The 19,988-nt window shown below is 34.8% G+C and overlaps 1 protein-coding gene across 8 annotated transcripts in view; it reads right to left on the reverse strand.

Annotated features, from left to right (window-relative positions):
- Positions 1 to 18,426, reverse strand: part of HERC4 (HECT and RLD domain containing E3 ubiquitin protein ligase 4) — a 118,377-nt gene extending 99,951 nt beyond the window's left edge. For 3 of the 8 annotated variants that reach the window (XM_081267322.1, XM_081267321.1, XM_081267318.1), the window contains exons 1-3: positions 18,059 to 18,424; positions 16,765 to 16,795; positions 15,997 to 16,300 (exon numbers count right to left, since the gene is read on the reverse strand). In XM_081267322.1, coding sequence (XP_081123448.1) covers positions 15,997 to 16,222 — 226 coding nt within the window. In that variant the 5' untranslated portion in view covers positions 16,223 to 16,300; positions 16,765 to 16,795; positions 18,059 to 18,424. Of the gene's footprint in view, positions 1 to 10,965; positions 11,099 to 15,996; positions 16,301 to 16,764; positions 16,796 to 18,058 lie in introns of those variants that run through there. The other 5 variants (XM_081267324.1, XM_081267323.1, XM_081267319.1 and 2 more) reach the window with 5 other exon arrangements.
- Positions 18,427 to 19,988: the final 1,562 nt, after the last annotated feature.

Here is a 19,988-nt window from a genome sequence, read left to right on the forward strand (position 1 = left end):
AAAAAAAAAAATGGGGCTGGGGTTGTAGCTCAGTGGTAGAGCACTTGCTTTGCATGTGTGAGGCACTGGGTATAATTCTAAGCACCACATACAAATAAATAAAATAAAGGTCCATCAACAATTAAAAAATATTTTTGAAAAATAAAATAACAAATGTTGGCAAGGGTGTGAAGAAAAGTGCATTCTATTTATTGTCGGTAGGAATATATATGGTACGAGCATTATGGAAAACAATAAGAAGGTTGCTGAAGAAATTTTAAAAATGTACCTATTGTATGATCTAGAAATACCTCTTCTTTGAAAATACCCAAAAGAGATGAAATCACCTCATAAAGATATCTACACCCTCATGTTCACTGAAGCATTATTCACAATAATCAATATGATATGGAAAAATCCTACCTAAATGCCTACTGACAAGCGGATTTTTAAAAATGCAACACACACACACACATACACTCATACACACACAGACAAACACACAATGAATATTATTTGACCTCAAAAAAGCTGTTATGCAGTTATCCCATTTACCTCAACATGGACAGACCTAGAGGACATTATGCCAAGTGAAATAAGCCAGACACAGAAAACATGTCACAATCTCACTTACCTGTGGGAATAACTTCTTTTTTTACAAAAACAGGGCTTAAAACACAAGAGAATGAAAGAGATTACCATGGAAGAGGTAGATAGGGAGATGTAGGTTAAAGGATGTAACAGCAGATAGGTAGGAAGAAGAAAGTCTAGAGATTATATGTACCAAATAAGGACTAAAGGTAATAAAAATTCTATTATATTAAGGATTTTTGTTAAGTGGATTTTTAACTTCTCTTTGTCATGCACAAAAAGTAACTGTGAGATAGGTAGGTTAATTTCTATAGATAGATAGATACTCTATGTAACTCAAAATATCATGTTGTAAACTTCAAATATACACAATAAAATCTGAAAAAATTAAGAGGAAATCAAGCCAAAGTTTTCTAAAAACATAATCAGTTCATTAAACAGGGACTATCCATAGTTAGTCCATAGTCCATAGTTAATCTTAACTTAGTGTAATCAATAAATTTCATGAAGTCCTAGGGTTTTTTTGGTTGTTTGTTTTTTAATTAAAAACAAAACAAAACAAAAAAACTCTCTGGGGCTGGGGGTACAGCTCAGTGCTATAGCACTTGCCTAACGTGTTAAGCTCTGGGTTGAATCCCCAGCACAGCAAGGGAAAAAAAAAAAAGAAGGAAAAGAAATTATCTTGATGGGCTACAGGTAGAACACTTGCACAAAGAAAGGAGGAGGGACTCTAAACTCCAACAACGTATGAACAATAATCAAAGATACTGTTGATTCTATATTCAAATTATGGGGATATAGAAAACATTATTGCTATGAATAGTAACAAACAACCATCTTGATAACAACTACAACACTAAAAGTGTCAAAAGAATACTTTGTTAAATACCTATGTTTTTTTGTTTTGCTTTGTTTTGGTTTAGTTTGGTTTTTTTGAGGTGTTCAGAGCTTAATTCTGTCAGACAGAAAGTTTCAAAATCTTATCCTACCATGCCTCAATAGTTGCTAAAAATAGATGTCCTCTTCCTTTCTCTCTGAACAACTCAAAATTCCAAATGGAGCAATGTAAAGTGCACTTAAGATTCACATCTAAAAATTTTAACTTTTAAGGTTCACAAGATACCATCATGAAATTTGAAGTATTACTAAATTCCATTTTTTTAAAAAAAGATGTTACACACAGTCTTATTTTCTATAGATAAAAAAAGGAGTATAGTCAGATTTATTTTCCCTTGAAGAATCATATTGCTAATTTTATTTCAAAAACAAATTAGCAAAAGATATTTCACTGAATACTCAAATTTTTCTGTTACTAAAAAGGAAAAAAAATATTGTTTAAGTGAGATGAAGTAAAAATTATTTGACACATTTGAAAGAACCTCTAATATCCAGCTTATAATGACCATAAGCTATACTGCAAAACAAATTCAGAATTAAAGGAAAACTAAAATCTCAAAAATTAAATGAAAACTTCTGTTCTCTGAAATTACCAATAGTTACCAAAAGGAATTTGGAATGGCATGACCCATACCCAAAAAAATATTTTAATAAATTTCCTTATAAAATTTAAAGTTAGGGGAGAATGGTATGGTTCAGTGGTAGAGCACTTGCCTAGCATGCACAAGGCATGATCCAAAGCACCACAAACAAATTTTAATTTAAAGTTAATTTAAAATAACTTACATATGTTAGTTTACAGCAAAAATTTAAAAAAAAACTTTATATGGAGAAACATCTGAATTATGAAATTCACAACTGATATATTCACAAGTTCAAACCCCTATTACATATTCTATTTACAAAAGACAGTTTACATACATATAGATTATGTACTAGTACTGTACTAAAGACTAATAATTTAATTCTCATAATACCATGAGTGTGGCCCATGCCTAATTCACAGAAAAACACAGTTATAAACATTTCCCTATTTACTGACCTGACAGCCTTTTGCTAATATGCAAATATAAGATTATTTTTTAATAACTTGTTTTCACAATATGCTTATTTTATAAATACGTAGGTCATTGTTATTTTTTCTTTTAAGTACTTATAAGAGTGACTAGGTAGTATAAAGGAGATGGTATTTTAACTGAGAAATTTCAAGAGACAGAAATGAAAATATGCCATAAGAAAGACTAACTTGGAATAATAAAAAGGGTAAATTGGAGCAGGGAAATCAGTTAGAACTGTTGCCACAGTTTTTGCATAGACTACAAATGATGTAAGTAGAATGAAAACAAAGAATATTAGACAGAGATAGGGCCCAAGAGTTCAACTAGCTCGAATTCAGAGTCAACCATTTGCAAAAATAATAAAGACAAAAGAGTTACTAAGAAAATAAGTGATAACATTTTAGCAATTGATTTAATGTTGGCGTTATAGGCAAAGAAGCAGACCACAAAGTGAATCTAAGGTTTAAACCTATGTGAGTTCAAGAAGCACTAACAACAAAAACAAAGGATGAGTGACTTTTTTGTTGTTATTTTTTTTTTATTATTATTATTTTTTTTAAGAGAGAGTGAGAGAGAGGGGGACAGAGAGAGAGAGAATTTTAACATTTATTTATTCTTAGTTCTCGGCGGACACAACATCTTCGTTTGTATGTGGTGCTGAGGATCGAACCCGGGCCGCAAGCGCGCTACCGCTTGAGCCACATCGCCAGCCCCTTGTTGTTATTTTATATTAGTACTGGGTTCAAATCTAGGACCTCACACATGCTAGGCAAGAGTTCTACCACTGATCTAACACCCGAAAGTTGTTTTTGCAGTTTTGAAGAGAAGGAGACTGGAGAACCTAGATGGTTTTCATTATCTTTTCCATTTCTCACAATGGTTTCCATTTCAAATGTTCCTTATTTGTTCTCCAAATTAATTTTAATTTCAGTTATAACTATCTTTTTTATTTTCTTGATGTTTAAATTTCTCCCACAGTCTGTATTAATAAATTCACACACAAAGCAAAAAATTTACTTAGATTCATATGGAAATAACTACAAATGCAAGTTAAGAGTATGAAGGTGTAATCAAATGCATTTATTTATTTAATTAATTAATGCATTTGATTTATTTATTAAATATAATGCTTGCCCCCCAAGCACCTTACCATTGAGCTACATCCTGTCCTTTTCATTTTGAGACAGGGTCTCGATAAGTTGCAGAAGCTGGCCTTGAACTTGAGATCCTCCTGCCTCAGCTTTCCAAAGTGGCCACTGTACCCAGCAAATGCATTTATTTTAAATTTTAAGGTCAATTCAACATTTTGGGAAGGGCAGGGCTGGGTTTAAAAGTGTATTCAGTACCTATGTACCTGAAAATATCAGCACACCAACCATACCTTATAATTAGTCATCATGAAATAATCTATTAAAATCAATAACCAACCTAATTTCCATTACTTATGTTCTTCTCACAAGAAAAACGGTATCTTTTCTTGTTCTGTATCATTTTTTAAGTCTGAAAGTAAAGCCTTGCTCCAAAATACCATCACAGGTTTGTTTGTTTTTTTTAATTTGGTATAATCTTTGAAAAAGAACTCAAATAAGGTATTTAAACTCTAAATGCAAAGTTCTTTCATGCCTGGAACTTGTTTGTTGAGTAAAAGCCTGAACTATATAGCTACTGAATGAAAAGACAGGCATTGTCTATCTAGAGGCAAGCATGTAAATAGCATAGTCTATACTGAACAGGCATTGTTTCTATATATAACAGGCATTAGGTAAATTTATTAGTATATGGCACACCTAAATTTAAATTCTCACTCTAATAGCTTTTTTTTTTTTTAAGGAAACATTTATTGAATACTTACCATATGCCAGACATTATTCTTTGTACTACATGCTATCTTAATCCTTACAACCACCCTAGGAGTTAGTACGATTATCCTAATTTTACAGAGGAGGACACATAGGCACACAGAGAATAAGCAATATGCTAAAAGATAACAAACCTAATAAGCAAAAGAGCAGGATTTGTATATAAGCACTTTAATTCCAGACCCACCAAAAAAAGTAAATAAATGAAATAAAATATATATATATTGATAGTAATACATTTATGTCCTCCATCAACGTAGTTCTCACCAATTTTTTTCCTACCTCTCCACCAATAGTAACCAGTTATTAATTATATGTATCCTTCCAGAGTTTTTATTTAATGTATCTAAATAAATATAAATGTATACTTTTCTTTTTGACTTACCCAAAATACAGTTTTCTATACAATGTTCTACACTTTGCTCTTTTTAATGTATATGAGAATTCTTCCTGTATCAGTCCAAGAACTCTTTCATCCTTTTCAAAACTTAGACAGCATTACACTGATTAGGTGGACCATAATTTATTTTACCAATTCCAAAAAGACATTAAGATTGTTTCTAATGTCTTGTCATTATAAACAATGTTGCAGTACATGTTATTTTACAATTTCTCAATTTACATTAACACAAACATATAAATACTTGTATACTGACAATTCTGACAGTGTTCTTTTAAAACTAAGGATTTTTGTTAACCTCATATGTGGAAACAATGGTTACCTTAGCATACTATTTTATATGTCTCTTAATGTGAATGAGGTTAAACTGTACTCATTAAAAAACCATTAGTAGCTGGGCGTGGTGGTCCTTGTCTATAATTCCAGCAGCTCTGGAGGCCGAGGCAGGAGGATCACAAATTCCAGAACAGCCTCAGCAGTTTAGCAAAACTCTTAAGCAATTTAGTGAGGCCCTGTGACAAAATAAAAAATGCTGGGGATATGGCTTGGTGATTAAGCACCCATGGTACCAAAAATATAAAAATCAAAAAATTAAAAATATTTTTAGAGTACAGCAAGCAGACAAGGGGAAGAAGAGTGGAGGGAAAGGGAAAGTACTAGGGGGTGAGACTGATCAAATTATGTTATGTGCATGTATAAACATAGCATAAGATATCCATTATCTATAATAATGTACCAATAAAAAATGGAAAAATAAAAGAAAAAAATTGTATCTCCTTTCTGTAAAACTGCCTGTTTCATATCCTTTGTCCATTTTGCTATTGGGTTGTTTTTATCCCATTAGTTTCCAGGACTGCTTTACTTCTTTAACAAAAGTCATCCTTTGTCCATTTTGCTATTGGGTTGTTTTTATCCCATTAGTTTCCAGGACTGCTTTACTTCTTTAACAAAAGTCATCAATGTCCTTCTAATTGTCTTTTTAACTTTGTATACAATAATTTCAGCTTAGCTTATTATTTTTCTTTTATAATAATAGTTTAGTTTTTTTTTATGTCTATTCGCATTTTAGTTAGAAAGGCTTCCCTGACCCCAAAATAAATTTGTCTGTTTTCTTCTAGTACTTTTATTAGTCTTTACATTTAAATATTTAGCTTATTGGGAATTTATCTAAATATGTACATGGAATGAGAAATTAACCCAGCATTTTTATTCTCTAGATGTCATTCCTACATTCCAATTCCATTTACTGAATAGTGCCCACCTAAATCTATTCCCTATTGATTTAAGGTGATATAGGTTTATGTCTTAGCTTTAATATCTGGTTGTTGGTTTAATACATCTATTTGGAATAATTTTTAACTATTACAGTTTTAAAATTAAAACATGTTGATATTGAATTTAACGTATTACTGCTCTATTTTTCAGAGTTTTCCCAGCAACTTCCATATAAATTTGAAAAACCATGTCTGGTTCCCAAAAAACCAACTGGAATTTATTAGACCCACAATAAATTTACAAACTAGAGAAAACAGATTAATATGGCTGAGCATCCCTATTCACAAATGTGATTTTCATTTGTTTTAAGTTTTTGTGTTCTCAGTAGTGCTTTTAATTCTTCATACAGGTCTTGCATATCTTTTACTACTCTATACCTGGGTTATTTTATCTTTCTCTTCCCCCCCCCATTACAAATGGTGTATTTCTTCCATTGTTCCAACTGCCTATTGTTTCTACTAAGTGTTAATTTTAACTTTGGATGAGTTACATAAACTATCAAAGTATTATATTCCTCACCTATAAAACTGAGCAAATAAAGCTGGGTGTGGTGGTACATGCTTATAATCCCAGTGACTCCGGAAGCTGAGGAAGGAGGATGGAAAATTTGAGGCCAGTCTCAATAACTTTGTGAGACCCTCTCTCAAATTAAAAAATAAAAAGGACTGGGGTTATAGCTTAGTGGTAAAGCATTCCTGAGTTCAATTTCCAGTACTATAAATAAATAAATAAATAAATAAATAGATAAATAAATCTGCGCAAATGCATACTTTGCAAGGGTTATAAGACTTTTAGATAGGATATAATTAATTCATCATAGTACCTGACATGTTTCTTAATATCAGCAGTATAGTTTCTCAATATTATAAATAATAATTAATTACTAAATTTTTCTCCGATACTACGGTTTGTATATTTCTTCTCATACCAACTTCTAAATATACACACTTTCCTCCTTATTCACAGTTAAAGGGACTAACTCAACTTTTGAACTGAATAAACCTATGTTCTGGTAACACCCAATCAGCATTTTACCTAATTACTCTTGAAAAATTCATAAAGTTCATTCCTGTTAAGAGAGCCTGGTTATGAAATCCATAGTCGAGTTATCCTTGGATCAGAAAGTATACTTGCACTATCTGTAAATAGATGGAATCAACTGTAGGAAGCAATCTTAGCTCTACTTTATTCTCATCATGCCATCCTTAAAATCAGACTTCTAATAACTAACAGGTGAAATAAAACACTTTTTCCCAGTTGTTTTCGGATTACTCCTAATGCTGCTCCTTAGGACCTCTTTTATAGCCTATTCCTTCCCTGCCTTCCATTTCCCTATCATAAAAATAGCACTGCCTCAGAGAACATATTTCTCAAGAGATCTTGCTTAAACTGCCAGCACATATCCAATTTATAGTTAAAATTATTTCTATTAGTCAACCAAAACAACTTGTATCTATGTTATTACTTGTAACTTCAAAAAGCTTTTTCCCTAGAAAAACCTGGAAGAAATGCAAACATAGACATCCTATTTGCCAGGCATTTTAAACAGCTTCTCAAAAGCGCAAAATTAAATATTGTTAATGGATTATTAGTTACTTGATACACTGGATCAAGGAGAGAAATCTACAACTGGAATTGTTAGCCTACTCCAAACTTGAAAAGCAAAACTGGAAATGAAATATTTTGTGCCTTTAGCCCTAATATTCTCCCCACATATGGTACTAAATTCCTTACTACCTACTGAATATTGCTACCAAATTTACAACAAAATTTAGTCACCAGAATCTTCTCTCCCCTCCTAAAATAAAACTAGTTCATATTTCTTCTCTTCCTGGATTCTCATTTTTATTAATGATTACACCTGGAATCATATCTGGTTCTTAACACTTACTATTCTTTTTTCCTTTTCTTTTTATAGCAAGGATCGAACCCAGGGGCATGTAGCCACTGAGCCACATCCCAGCCTTTTTATATTTTATTTTGAAACAGGGTCTCATTAAGTTACTTAGGGCCTTGCTAAAACTGCGGAAGCTGGCTTTGAAGCACAGTTCAAACCTCCCAAGTCAGGAGATTAAAGGCGTGAACCACATCACCCATCTTACTACTCACTTTTAAATCAAAACCTGTCCATTCTTTCTGCTTCCCAAATCTCTCCTCCATTCACCTGCTCTTTTCTTGTTTTGAAGGACTACTATCATAGCCTAATTTCTTTACCCCAAATTCTCTCCTTTCTAATCCTTCCTTTTGTAACCTATATTAATTCCCATGACCAACTATCTGTGTGGATATTAACCAAATTAAATTCAAGCTCCTAAATTTAATTCTATAATCTGACCTCAATTTTGTCTTTTTTACCTCCCTCCCCTCACCCTGTACTGAGTATTGAACCTGAGGTACTACATCCCCAACCCTGCTTATTTTAAGACAGGTTCTTACTATGTGGCCCAGACTGGCCTGAACTTGAGATCCTCCTATTTGAGCCTTCCAAGTCACTGAGACTACAGGTATGTGCCACCATGCCTGGCATGTTAAGGGGCATGGTGATGCACATATATAAGCCCAGCAATGAGACTGAGGCAGAAAAATCGCAAATTCAAGACCAGCTTGGACAATTTAGCAACACCTATCTCAAACAGGGCCAAGGAAGTAACTCAGTGACAGAACACTTAGCTAGCATGCATAAGACCCTGGGATTCAATCCCTAGCAACACATACATACATTAAATTAAATTCAGTTACTGTTTCTTCTAGACTAGCTAAAATTAAGACTTTCTTTCCTAAAGAAATAAACAGATGCAAATAAACACTAAATTAATATATACATTCATGGCAGCATTACTTATAACAAAAATTTGAAAATAAATTAAAGAAACCCAAATTTTTGGTATATCTAAGTAATAAAATGTTAAATCATTCACAATATCCCTCAATGATATTTGAAAATTGAAAAAATACTTTTTATTTTAAAAAAGTTGCATTAGAATTACACGCTCTCAGACTATAATCAGAAACATGAACCCACTTGAATCAAAGTGTGAAATATGATATGTCAAGAACTATGTAATGTTTTGAACAACCAACAATAAAAAATAAATAAATAAAAAGAAACATGAGTACAGAAAAGGTCCCAAAATTTTATTATCTATGCATGATGGCATTAGGGTCAATTTTTATATTCAAATGTTTTCCAATTTTTCTATCACAAACATGAACTATTTTTATTTGTTTTGTTTTGACTTGATTGTGGTACTAAGGAACCAACCCAGGGTATACTAGGCAAGAAGAACACGTTATACTTTTATAATAAAAATACACCTAAAAATGTGTATTTCAGAATGACGACACCTAGAGCAAAGGAATAAAATGAGGCTAAACTTGATATTAATAAGAAAGTAGAACTGGAGATGCAGCACACATGTAGAGCACTTGCCTAGCAAGCTTAAGTCCTTATGGTTCAATCTCCAGCATTGCAAAAAAAATTAAAAATAAAAATAATTAGGACAGTTCCAATTAATTTGTGGAAAACATTACTAAAGGCTTCCAGAATATTTTCCTCACCATCAAGGAAGGCTAAACTGAAATCCTACTGTGCTAAAAAGACAAAAGAGTATACGCAGATTAAAAAAAAAATTATACACACACACACACACACACACACATATATACACACACGTATATAATATACGGTTTAAAGAATAATAGAAATTTCTTTTGCCTATAGTAACTTGAATAAATTTTTGTACAATGATTATACAGTGTAGCCTTTAATGCACATAAAAAACTGTCATAATTCATTAATATTTTAAAATTACTGCTTTTTAATTCCATTAACATGAAAAACAAGCCCAGAGAAGCAGAAATGAAATAAGCCATGGGCTCATTATGTGGTTTCTTCATAAACACTGTCCATTTTACTAACACAATTTTAATCTATGAGTTCATTGAGTACATGTCCTCTGTAAGTTTTTTAATATGTCATCCAAGTACTAATATGTTTTATAGTTTAAAAAAACAAAGTAATTTTAAAAATAAATGGGGTTTGTGAGAATGAACTTAACAGCACTACATTCATATAACATACTAAGGACATGGAATGCTAAGAACCTCCTAAGATGATGGACACTGGACCACCTAGGCTGTCCCTTCCAACAAGAATCCTTGATAACTGCCTAAACCCTGAAACAGAAATCTATGATATTCCTGTTATTAAGGAAAGTGATTCACATCCAATCCTACAAAAACACAAAGAGAAAACCATCTAAAGAAGCTGCCAGTTGTTAAAATCTGCTCAGATCAGGCATCTACTGTTATTACTATTTTTTGTTTGGTTTGAGTTTCATAAAGTATCACCAAATCAATACATCCCAAAGACAGATAAATGTATATACATGATAGCCTTGATACAACATAAGTTACAAATCCAAGTTCCAATGTTAGCCACCAAATCAATCCTGCACAGCAATTTCTATAGACCTTGGACAAAAAGCTTAACAGCGTAGCAGTTAAGACAACAAAGGGAAATACGTAAGAGAAATGAGAAAAGACTAGATGTTACCACAGTAAGTTTATGTTTTATCTAAATATTCTTGGGCTGAGGGATGTAGCTCATTGGTAGAGTACCTACTTCATGTGCAAGAAGCCCTGGGTTTGATTCTCAGCACCTAACTTCAGTATTCCTCATACCACACAGAGTCTATGACCATAATGCTATCATCTCAACAATTTATTTTGATAGGCCATCAAACAAAATGGCAAGGAAAACAACCTGTGCATTAATATTTGATCTGCCTCAAATAATTCTAAACATAAGTATAATTTAGAATAAGGTAGGAGGACTGGTAGGTTTAACTTTCAGACTCAATTTACAGCTGTTCACCAGTCACCTGCTATTCGACAAGTTACTTACCAACTTGTGCTGCCATTTCTCCGTAAATTTATCCCCTAAGATGAGGATAATTCTTGCAAATTGTGTCACAAGCATTTTGAAAGGAACCATGAATTATTGTGTAATGCTCTTGAAATTCCTCAGATGTAGGGTCCTACACAAAGTAAAGTATTATTATACATCTCTCTAACAGTAGTATCTGTTTGCATTATGGGTTTTTCTTTTCCCTACACTTGACAGATTCTTGCCTACTAATGTTTCTCAAGTGTCCAAAGCAAGCCTGCAGTCCTGACCCCAGTAATTACTTTTTTTCAAGTCATCATATCACCTACACCTTTCTCTTCCTTAGAAGATATTGTGAAATTTATAAGTTATAAAACATAATGAATTTCTTTGGTTTTATATACTTTGGTTCAGTAAGAAATATTTGATATTTTTTAACCCACTCTCCAGTAAATAATTTCCCATGCTTATACTTTTTAAATTTCAACTGTATTTTATAGAACAGTTGATTTGCAGATTTTTGTTTTGTGAATAGAAAGAACAGAACAGAAAATGAAGGCAGAAAGTAAGTTATTACTGCTGTGAGATTTAATTACTGGATTGATCAACAGAAATTACTGTTATAGTAATATAGGAAACAGAATCAATATTCATTATCTTTTATCTTCTATAAATGCTAAGTATAAACTATAATTAATTTTATCACATTATTCAAAACTTTACCTACTACTAGCTTCACTAATCAAGTTAGTCTTCCATCCAAGAATAAACTATACATACTTGGATTTTTAGTTTGTGATGGCACGATATTACATCTTGAAAACAACTCTCAATCTTATGTGGTTCTTAAAATGACTTGAATTTATGCAACAAGGGGTAATAGAACATGGTGTCTTAATTGTATAACCTTAGTTACAAAATAGTAATTAAAAAAATTTTTTTCCTACCTTCAGAATTACTTTAAAATATCAATGACAACTATTTTCTTCCTAGGTGAACAAATATTCTACCTTTTCACTATGGCAGGATAAAATCTTTGTGGATAAAACTAAAACTACAGGATTTAGAGTGGTGTCTTAATGTCTGCTAGTCTAGTAACCCTGTTGTTAGTCTCAATTTTTTTTAACTTCAGTTTCCTCTTCTGTAAAATGAGCAACACAACACTTGCACTACCTAAAAGACTATTGAGAGGATTAAATGAGATAAACCATCTGAAAGAACTCTGCAAAGCACAAAAAGCTACTGAAATAGAATTATGACACAGCATTTACAAATTATGGTCATAAAAGTTTAATATCACTTCTAAAATGAAATAAATGGAAATAGGTGTACGAAACACTTAGGACCATGGTCACCAAGTTATAGCTATGACTGGATATATACTCCATAAAGAAACTTGTTAAGAAAAGTATACTTCCTACAAATTTTCAGAAGTGAATTTGGAAGAAAGTATAAAAACAATTCATTTAAATGGACTTATATGGCTTGCTGAAAGTTAAATTTTTTACTTGTTATGAATTAAGAAATTGAGGGGCACAGCAGGGCATGGTGAAACACACCTACAATCACAGGGATTTGGGAGGCTGAGGCAGGAGAATGAAAGAAAGATTGTTAAGTTTAAGGCCAGCCTGGGCAACTTAGTAAGATCCATCACAAAATAAAAATAAAAAGGGCTAGGAATGTAGCTCAGTGGTAAAGTACCAGTGTTCAATCCCCAGTACCAAAAGAAAAAGATAAAGAAACCAAGATGCACAGTGGCTCATGCATGTAATCCCAGAGACTTGGGAACCTGAGATAAAAGGATCACAAAATCACAAATTCGAGGACAACTTTGGCATCTAGTAGACTCTCAACACCTTAGAAGACTCTGTCTCAAAATAAAAAATAAAATGAGGATATAGCTCAGTGGTAGAGTGTCCGTAGGTTCAACTCCCAGTACAAAAAAAGAAAAAAAATTTAGACAGTACTAAAAAAAAAAAAAAAAAAAAATTAAAAAGGAAAAGGAAATTGAGACACTAGCATAAAAAGATTAATTAGAAAGTTCTGAATATAGGTCCTAACACTCCCCACCTCCCCCAAAAAAGTTCTTACACAGGAAAAATACATGTAAATGAAAAAGAAAGTCTCTCTCTGTAAGTAATTCAGAAAAAGCTAGTAGTCATAGCAAGGGGAATACACGTACAAGAGAAATGAGATGAATGTGAACTTAATCTACATTCTTAGTATAATAAATCAGTTAAACTTTTCTATGTGGATCAGAAAATGTCCAGAATGGAAACACTCTCCTAACAGACCACAGGCCACATCTACTTACTAAACTATAAGGCCAAGTACTCTAGTAAATTATTGTGACTCAAGAATAACTTATCATTAATGAGGTTTACTCTTTCTCTTTCACTCCTTATTAGTTATAGGATACATTTATAAAGTCAAACTATGTTAGAAATAATTCTTAGTTCCATTCTTTCTGATTTCTCTGACAAATTTAAAGCTCTGATGAAATGAACCATGCTTACTTACTACATGATCCTAGAAATACAACCAGACTGTTCAATTACTAGAAGACTTTAAAATCCAGTAAGATCCAACAACTTCTTATCTTCTAATCCATTCCTCGAACTCATAAATTTAAAAAAGGATTAGGAAAGGGGCACATTTACAGAATTTAGGAATTATTTCAAACACGTAATTTAGTTAGAAACATTAAAATTTACTACTAAAGCAGCTTAAACCAAGACTGAGGTTAAAAAATGAAATCCCTATCACAATCAACTGTCCTTGAACTTTCACTTTTTCCTACCTCTGAACCCTAGGAATACTTCAATATATCATCACTGAACCAGGACTTCTAATAATAAAAGACTTTCTTCAGGATCAGAATCCTCCCTGTATAAAACTAAGCAATTTCAGCTCCAGACTTTTTTTTTTTTTTTCGGGGGTGGGATGTGCCCAGGATTGAATCCAGGGGTGCTTAACCTCTGAGCCACATCCCCAACCTTTTTATTTTTTTACTGAGACAGGGTCTCACCAAGTTGCTTAGGGCCTCTTGCTGAGGCTGGCCTCAAACTTTTGTTCCTCATGCCTCCCTCCCCCAGCCACTGAGATTATAGGCATGCACATGCACCATCATACCAGACTTATTTTTCAGCTACTGTTGACAATATTAAACTTAAGCCCTCATTTTCTCCCTGAAATCTTATTTTAATTCTATCCCACAGTGACATTTCTCATTATTTAAATTTCCTGAACTGAAAGTATTCAGCCCATTATTTAAAATTTTAATTCTATCTAGTTGTTTCATTTATGTTTGCTTTTAACTCCCAACCCAGGCTCAATTTCTGAAAGAAAAAGCTCATTTTATCATGTTTCTATTCCAGACTGTAGTACATACCCTGGACAACAATGAGGTAATCCTAAAGAGGTTTCCTAAGTTAAGGAAATCCATACTCCTAACTTCGTATTATCACATAATTCTTCAGGATGAAAGTATAGGATGATATAGATGTCACGATGCAATCAACACAATGTCAATAAGACCACAAAGAAGTGGCTAGTTAAGTTTCTCAGAATCTCACCTATAAAGTTAGAAGCTATTTCAGGCATTATCATCATGCTATACATACAGTGTCTACCCTTGTCCTGGACACAGAACAAGTGTTTAATAACATTAAATCTTCTTAATCTTAGAAAACTGCAGTAACTGTATTGACAATTTTTATGTGCTGGCTTTGTATTTTCTACTTGCCCTCCATTCTTTCCGAAATTGTAGATATACAAAGTTCAGTTACTTCTATGGAGCATGGTAAATACAAAGAACAGCAGAAGTCCCAATACCATGAAAATTTCAATCTGAGGCAACATTCCAAAGCTAAACAAAAAAAGTAAAGGGCCCATTTGCCTCTACAGCACAGATAAAAATCAAAGCCATTATCGGAAAGTACCATTCATTCATTTCTACCAAGTGACACCTCAATGCCTAAAATTATGAAAATCTGGTAAGATTCCATGAAATATTCTTAGTGAGATACAAGGAACTTGCCATTTACCTTGAGTTCTACAATAATTAAACCAACTACATTAAGTACCATTATCATTCATTAAAACTAAATTACAAATTAAAGCAGAAGAGACAAGAGAGGTTAAGACCCTCAACATAGGATAAAAAACTACATTATTTACAATTTTCATTATCGGAAGATTGAAGTTTGGCATGGTGTTGAGATGATATGAAAGCTGAAAGGTGCCTGAATATATTATATCTGTATTAACTCTCAAAAGTAACTAATAACAGAAACCACTTAAAAAGTGAACTTATAAAAAATAACTGCCATAGAAAATAGAAAATACTTAAGTGTCATTACTGCTAAAGTCTAAAAAAACCAAGTCAATATAGTTGCATTCTTACCCACATTTACCACCTTAAGATAGTAACTTTTGTTATAATCAAAAGTAAAACATAGTAATATTCCTAAATATGGAAATATTTAAGATATCCAGGAAAACAGAACATGAAATGTTACCAAATTCCTAAAATTTCTCATTTTCTTAAAAAAATTATTTTAAATTCTGCTTGATCAGCTACTGAAAACTCAGAATACCTCATATTCATGAAACCATCATAGACAGCATTGATACTTGAAAGTAGCTAATTATGGTAGTAAAAATGATATTTCTGATTAAACCAAATAAAATTATCTTATGGGGTTCCCCCCCCAGATATAAAAAAACATCAAAATAAATTACAAAATTAAAATCTGTTAAGGGAGACTGAGCTTATTAAAGAGTTCTATATACCTTTATACCAAAGAAGATGTATATACACTGCAGGCTGGTTTTCTCTATTTCACTTTTTACACACCATACTATAAGGGTTTATAATAACAGTAAAAAAAAGAAACCAAAAAGAAGCAAGCAAATGTCAAGGATATAATTAACTCCTGCTCTGCTTTTAAAGTTTGATAAAGAATATAGATTTAAGACTACAGAAATACAATACTTCAAACTTAAAAATAATTATTAGAAATAGCAAATGAAAATGTTTCCACTTACCTGGTTTTTTTCTGGATTTTTCATGGCCTAGCTGTCCTAGATCATTACATCCACACGTATACACAGTTCCATCATCCAGAACAAATACAGTATGTCTGAGTCCACATCCTACATCCCGGACCTTTTTATTTACAAAAAAGTCACTTTTTCTGGGCTCTAATACAATTTCTTCATCAATTCCACCCAAACCTAGTTGTCCAAAGGATGCATTTCCCCAGCACAACATGCTTGTAATTATTTTGGTCTTCCAGTTTCAATACAAAACTCACTTCTGAAACACTGGGAAGTTGGAGGTACCTTATGTCTGAGGAGACAGAAAAAAGTTAACATGACTTCAAAAGGAAACAAGATATATAACTGCTCTTTAATCAAGTGACAGGCTACAATAATCACTATACAGTAAACACTAGACATTTTAAACTATGCTACATAAGTATCATTTAGCTTCTAAAACAAATTAGTTGTTTTACTTTTAAATGCACCATACAAAAATGCTTTGGGAAAATTCATCACTTTCTATGACTCTTTGCAAAATTTAAAACACTAACTAGTTTTGGCTTTCTGTTGTCTTGTGATAGATTAAACTTATGAAAATAACTGTGGATGAAATTAATCAGTTATTTGTTTTTACTTTAAATAATTTCAATAAGAGCAGGAAATAAGACGTCTTTCTAATGCCCCTCCAAAGTCAAGTATACAGCCAACTGCAGAAGCATAACCTTGCAATCTTCCTCAAATCATAGCATAATTAAATAATACAACACCTACCTCCACATCAACAGAAAACTGAAGTTCTTTTCTGTAAAAGAAATAAAACCAATAATGGAAAAATTTAAGTTTCCGATAATTCAAATGACTTTCAGTTATTCATACTAATAGGCCATACAAAAAATTAGAATTCTATTAAGCCCTAACTTTAAAACAATCACCTCCAGAGATCTTAGTCAAAATACTAACATTCCAACCTCACTGCAAATTAAACACTAAACTAATGTGATTATAATAAATATGCAATTTCAATATCAAGACCTCCCCAAAATTCAACATTTTCTATTAGGAGCGGCAGTTGACTCAAAAATTCTCCCTGGGCAATCCACGTCTATGTGTATGTGTACCTCTGGGACAACTATTTGGGGGGGGGGGGGAGGGGATTGTAAAATCACCCCACCAGGACTGCTGATTTTTCAAGAATAGAAATGGGGGCTGGGACACTGATAGTTTGGTGGCGAAATCTGTAGAACTTTCCAGTACATTGAATATTTCTTCGCTTGCAAAGAAATAAATAACAAATAGTCTACTTAGTCTAAACCTGCACAGATTTTCAAATGCACTACGTTATTAAATAATACCGGTACTACTACATTATTCCTGTTGTAATCACCTACATTCCTTACACCAAAACTTCAAAGTTTCAAAACCCAATTTTTCCACATTACGGCTAGCAAGTGCCGAAGGTGTCCCATTCCATGACCCATCCATTAAAAGAAGTTTGATTTCATTCTTTTGGGGCATCAGAACTCTACAGTTACCGAGAGTTCTGCACTGTCTTCCCGTATCCCCCCCCCCCCCGTTTGTTTTAAGAGGAGGACAGGAAAATATCCTCGATTTCAGCGCGACTAGATTTAGCCACTCTTCTCTCTTAAAAGTCCTAAAGGGATACGGGAAAAGCGTTCTCTCTCCAGCAACAGGTAGGAGAATGAGAAGCAGTTTACTCCCATCCTTTCCCTCAACAGGCACCTACACCAGCTCACGCGGGTCGGGGAAGGGAAATCGTCTGCACACTCCCAACCTCGCGGACCGACCAGTCAACTACCGCAGCTTCCCAGACGCAGAGGCCAGTAGACCAGTCTGGGCACCCGGCGGCCTCAACCCAAAGGAGGTCTTCCCCAGGGAGGTGCGACATTCCAGCCCCAGGGCCACGGAGCACCGACCCTTCACTCACCCCCCGCCCCTCACCCCCAGGAAGCGCTGAGAAAGCGCCCTTCGCCATGCCGGCCTGTATCCGCCCAGCCCAGCCCAGCCTGCCCCCTCCCTAACGCCACCACACGCCCCCCGAACCCACCCGGGCCACGACTCACCCGGCCCCTCAGGGCAGGGAAAGCCCAAGGCGACCGAGGACGGCCCCTCCCCAAATAGCGAGGCTGCGCGGCTGCTAAAGCACGTCTCCAGCTCCTGGGACCCTCCTTCAGCCAGTGGCGGCGATCACCAAGGCTCCTCCGGCTTCGGGCCGCTGCTCCGCTGCTCCCGGGTCAGGTCCCTGTGAAACTTTACCAGGTTCCTCAGAGAAAAGCAGCCGCCACCACTGTCCAGTCCGGAGACAGCCGTCAGCGACCCGGATGGAGCGGGAGGGGAAGAACTGAAAGCGAGCAGGGAGGAGAGCGTAAGGGGTGGAGAGTTGAGGGAGAGGCCAGAGAGGAGAAGGGAGAGGAGGAGGCGGCTACGCGGGGGAGGGGGAGGGGCCTGCCGGAAGTGAACCGCGGAGCACGCGCGTGAGCCCGCCCACTTCCCTGCACGCGCGCCTGCGCCAGAACCCTTCTAGGATACACATGCGCCTGCGCGGTGGGCAGCTTTGCGTTCCTTTTACTAATGGGAAAAGCGCCAAATACAGAAGCTGGAGTTTGTGAAGACAAGAGAAGGTGTATGTGTTTTTATTAACGCTCTGCGTGCACAAGGGCCATTTTATGAAAAAAAAAAACTATTTAGTCTTTCTGCTTCACATTAGTATTTTCGTTGTTTTATTCTGCCTTTCCCCTTCCCTAAGGAGATTTTGAATAATCAGATGTTGCATTTTATATAAAGGCGGACGGGTCTAGACTCAATTAGAGCTAATCTGAAGATGGGAGATATATTGATAGCAATGGCTGAAGTTTATCGCGTTAAATGTCAACACCACCAATTCAGGTTCCTGATATAGCGTTGGCTCAGACTTTTTGAGTTCTCCCTGGGAGAGCTCAATCAGAAAAGTAAATAAGGCATATAGCTAGAGTTCCTGCTTCAAAAAAGCTGGATTTCACGGGCCAGTGTTAACACCATCTTGTTACCAAAACCGAGTCCATTTACTCACAACATGAAAAGGTCCTATGGAGTGGACGGCAAGAAAAAAGGATTTGTTCAGAACCAGATATGGTGGCCTGCGCCTGTACAAGTGCCTTGTATATGTATATGTAGAGCCAATCCCGCACTCAGGAGGGTGAGGCAGGAAGATTCTTTGAGTCCAGTTGGAAATCGGTCTGGGCAACATAGCGAGACCTGAGTGGGGGAGAAAAAGGTAAGCCGACAATAATCAAGAAAAATGGCAAACTCTCTTCCTGAGAAACCATTAATACCGCTATCAATTTTCTTTTATCCTTAGGAGGAAATAGTTGAGGAAACCTGGTAACTGGTAATCTGATCAGCGTCAGTCTTGAAAGGAGGAAGACCAACAAAATCTCATGCAAATCATCCCTGTGCCTCAAGTTTAAATGATTAATGAGGGATGTATGCTCAAGGATACACAGGCCTTCCGAACAAAGGATAACCAGGGGAGTGGCTACAATCGCTTTTAAAACTGGAGAACTTGCAACAAGGCATTTTGAAGTTAAGATTTACCAAGACTTGTGACTTTAGAGTGAATGTTGAGAACCTAGAAGGAATCCACAAGGCTGTATATCTTTTACTGAGAAATATATTTCAAATTACGAAGTGTCTATTAGAATATGTTTAAATATGTGTTAGTTTCCTGGGGCTGCTATAACAAATTACCACAAATCAGTATATTAAAACAGCAGTATTTATTGTCTCACAGTTCTGGAGATCAGAAGAACAAAAAGTGACAGCTGGGTGGTTCCCTCTTGGAGTTTCAGGTAGAAAAGTTTTCCCATGCCTCTTCTAGTTTTCTTGACAGTATTTGTGGAAGCATCGCTTTAATCCTGCCTCCATCTTCTCTTGGTGTTTCCTCTGTGCCTCTGAGTCCCAATATCCCTCTTTCTATAAGGATACCAGCTATTGGATAG

This window comes from Spermophilus citellus (genome assembly GCF_964194105.1).
Source record: "Spermophilus citellus genome assembly, chromosome: 15".
NCBI lineage: Eukaryota > Metazoa > Chordata > Mammalia > Rodentia > Sciuridae > Spermophilus > Spermophilus citellus.